Source organism: Nelumbo nucifera, chromosome 4 (assembly GCF_055504915.1).
Source record: "Nelumbo nucifera cultivar China Antique chromosome 4, China Antique-T2T, whole genome shotgun sequence".
Lineage (NCBI taxonomy): Eukaryota > Viridiplantae > Streptophyta > Magnoliopsida > Proteales > Nelumbonaceae > Nelumbo > Nelumbo nucifera.
In genome coordinates this window covers 47,006,653-47,008,505 of record NC_142652.1, presented here as the reverse complement: position 1 = coordinate 47,008,505, position 1,853 = coordinate 47,006,653, and the positions used below count along the sequence as shown (strand labels likewise).

The 1,853-nt window shown below is 39.4% G+C and overlaps 1 protein-coding gene across 1 annotated transcript; it reads right to left on the bottom strand.

Annotated features, from left to right (window-relative positions):
* Positions 1-216: 216 nt before the first annotated feature.
* Positions 217-1,614, bottom strand: LOC104589396 (uncharacterized). The gene is made up of 4 exons (XM_010247708.3): positions 1,395-1,614; positions 1,210-1,285; positions 925-1,097; positions 217-508 (listed from the first exon to the last, which is right to left on the bottom strand). The coding sequence occupies exons 1-4, from the start codon at positions 1,517-1,519 to the stop codon at positions 433-435; spliced, it is 450 nt and encodes a 149-aa protein (XP_010246010.1). The 5' UTR covers positions 1,520-1,614; the 3' UTR covers positions 217-432.
* Between the last annotated feature and the right edge of the window lie 239 nt (positions 1,615-1,853).

Sequence of the window (1,853 nt, the reverse complement as noted above, 5' to 3'; positions counted from 1 at the left end):
GAAAAATAAGTGCTTATTTATATAGTCCCGGCCCAAAATAAATGCTTACTGTAATAAGAACTTATTTTCAAACACTCCTAAGCCTAAGTGGCATCAAGAAAAAAAAAAAAGGAAGAAGGGTGCCTTAAATGAGTTACGAACTGGCACGGGGTTGAATTAATTTCTAAACTTTATGATCATAAATAAGTAGGTCCCCATGGACTGGATTTGTAATCAGGCAATAAATGAAATCATGCTTTATCCGGGTACGCTGGGCAATCGGGTTTAAAGAAGAACCCGCCTGCCATAAGCGTAGAGAATTGGAAAACCAAAAAGCAAACTTGACACTTCTAGTAGCAGTTTGAACAAAAAACCCGCAAAAGGAAAAGCAAGAATCTGCATCGCTGTAAAGTACTTAACAACACAACAAACAAAACATAGATTTTACTATTTTCATTTCTTGAGAAGATTGATCCCCAACGAACCCGTGCAAATAATCAGCCCCAGCACCGCCAAGAAATTGAACCTCCTGTTTCATACAGAGCCAAAAAAAAAAAAAACACTAAAGTGAAATCAAGTGCCAAACAGAACTTCACAAAAGATTTGGCTGTGTTTGGCATGCTTTAAAGAACTAATTCTGCTGCATCTTGAAATTGTAAGAATTATTTTTTAAGTTCTGATGTATGAAAAATCAGCTACAGAACATAATCATTTCTTGTTTCAAAACTCATTCTTCAAAGTTCAAATAGTGATTATTGTTTGGATCGGAATTTTAAGCTTCAATTGAAGCTAGCAACATGCTTTTAAAGGATTAAGAATTGTTATTTTTTAGTTCTAGGTTCATTCTAAGAATTGATTCTCTGGAGTTTTGTAGCTTTAGAAAAGAATCAATTTTCAGCTCAAATATAGCGTTCAGAAGCAATTAAAGAAAAAAAAGATATGTACCCGATTGTCAAACGTTTCTCAGGAATTCCAGTGGCATAGCCAGTGAAATAGAAATAACGAGCCACTGTGTAAACAACGCCAAGCCCCGCAGCAATCAGAGGATGCTGGAGTCCTCCCAGAAGCAGCAAAGCGAAGAACGACGGCATCATCTCCAGAGAGTTTTGGTGCCCTCTCTGCGCTCAAAAACAACTCATTATTCACTCAGAAAACACGAATCAGAACCAACATCCACCACCCAAATACAAATCGAAGCTGGGCATTTAATTTGTTTTCCTCTCACAGTACCTGAACACAGTTGAAGAGCTTGGCGTCCTTGTTCTCAGACTCTAAAGCGTAAAGAGCTGGATATTGCACGTTATACCTGTAATTTGAACCAAAACAGAGCAAAACCTTTGGATTAATTATATTAATTCCTTCATTCACTGATATCTGAAAACAAAAAAAAGGGTTCTGCGTCTGCGTTTTCATACTTCTTGCGAGCCCTGACGACTTGCAGAGACATCCAGATGTTGAGAAAAGCATAGAGAACCAGTACCAGAACCACGTAGCCATACTCTCTCGGCAGTAACTCCACCACCGCCACCGCCACCGCCATTTCTTCCTTCCGACTTCCGACCTCGGCTTTCCGCGCTCTCCGCTTATGCGATTCTACTCCGTTCGGTTGTTATTGGTTAATTAATTCTGTTAGCCTTGTTTCTCGCTCGTTACTTGAAGTTGAAGATTGCTTGTTTAAATCCATTGACCAGATCTACGGCTTGGATTTCTCCACGACACAGAGCAATAAATGGCCGTTGGATAATCAATAATTTGTCTATGGGATCATCATACTTTTTTCTGTTCGGCCTATGGGATCATCTTGCTGTGACGGTTACTATGGGCCAGTAGACGGGTTGCAACTAGAAAGTTCTAGTCTTCTAGATTGATCCTCT

Coding starts and splice junctions, on each gene's coding strand:
- LOC104589396 (XM_010247708.3), bottom strand. CDS start 1,519: ATGGCGGTGGCGGTGGCGGTGGTGGAGTTACTGCCGAGAGAGTATGGC. Junction 1,286..1,394: donor GTCGTCAGGGCTCGCAAGAA/GTATGAAAACGC, acceptor TTCAAATTACAG/GTATAACGTGCAATATCCAG. Junction 509..924: donor GAGAAACGTTTGACAATCGG/GTACATATCTTT, acceptor TGTATGAAACAG/GAGGTTCAATTTCTTGGCGG.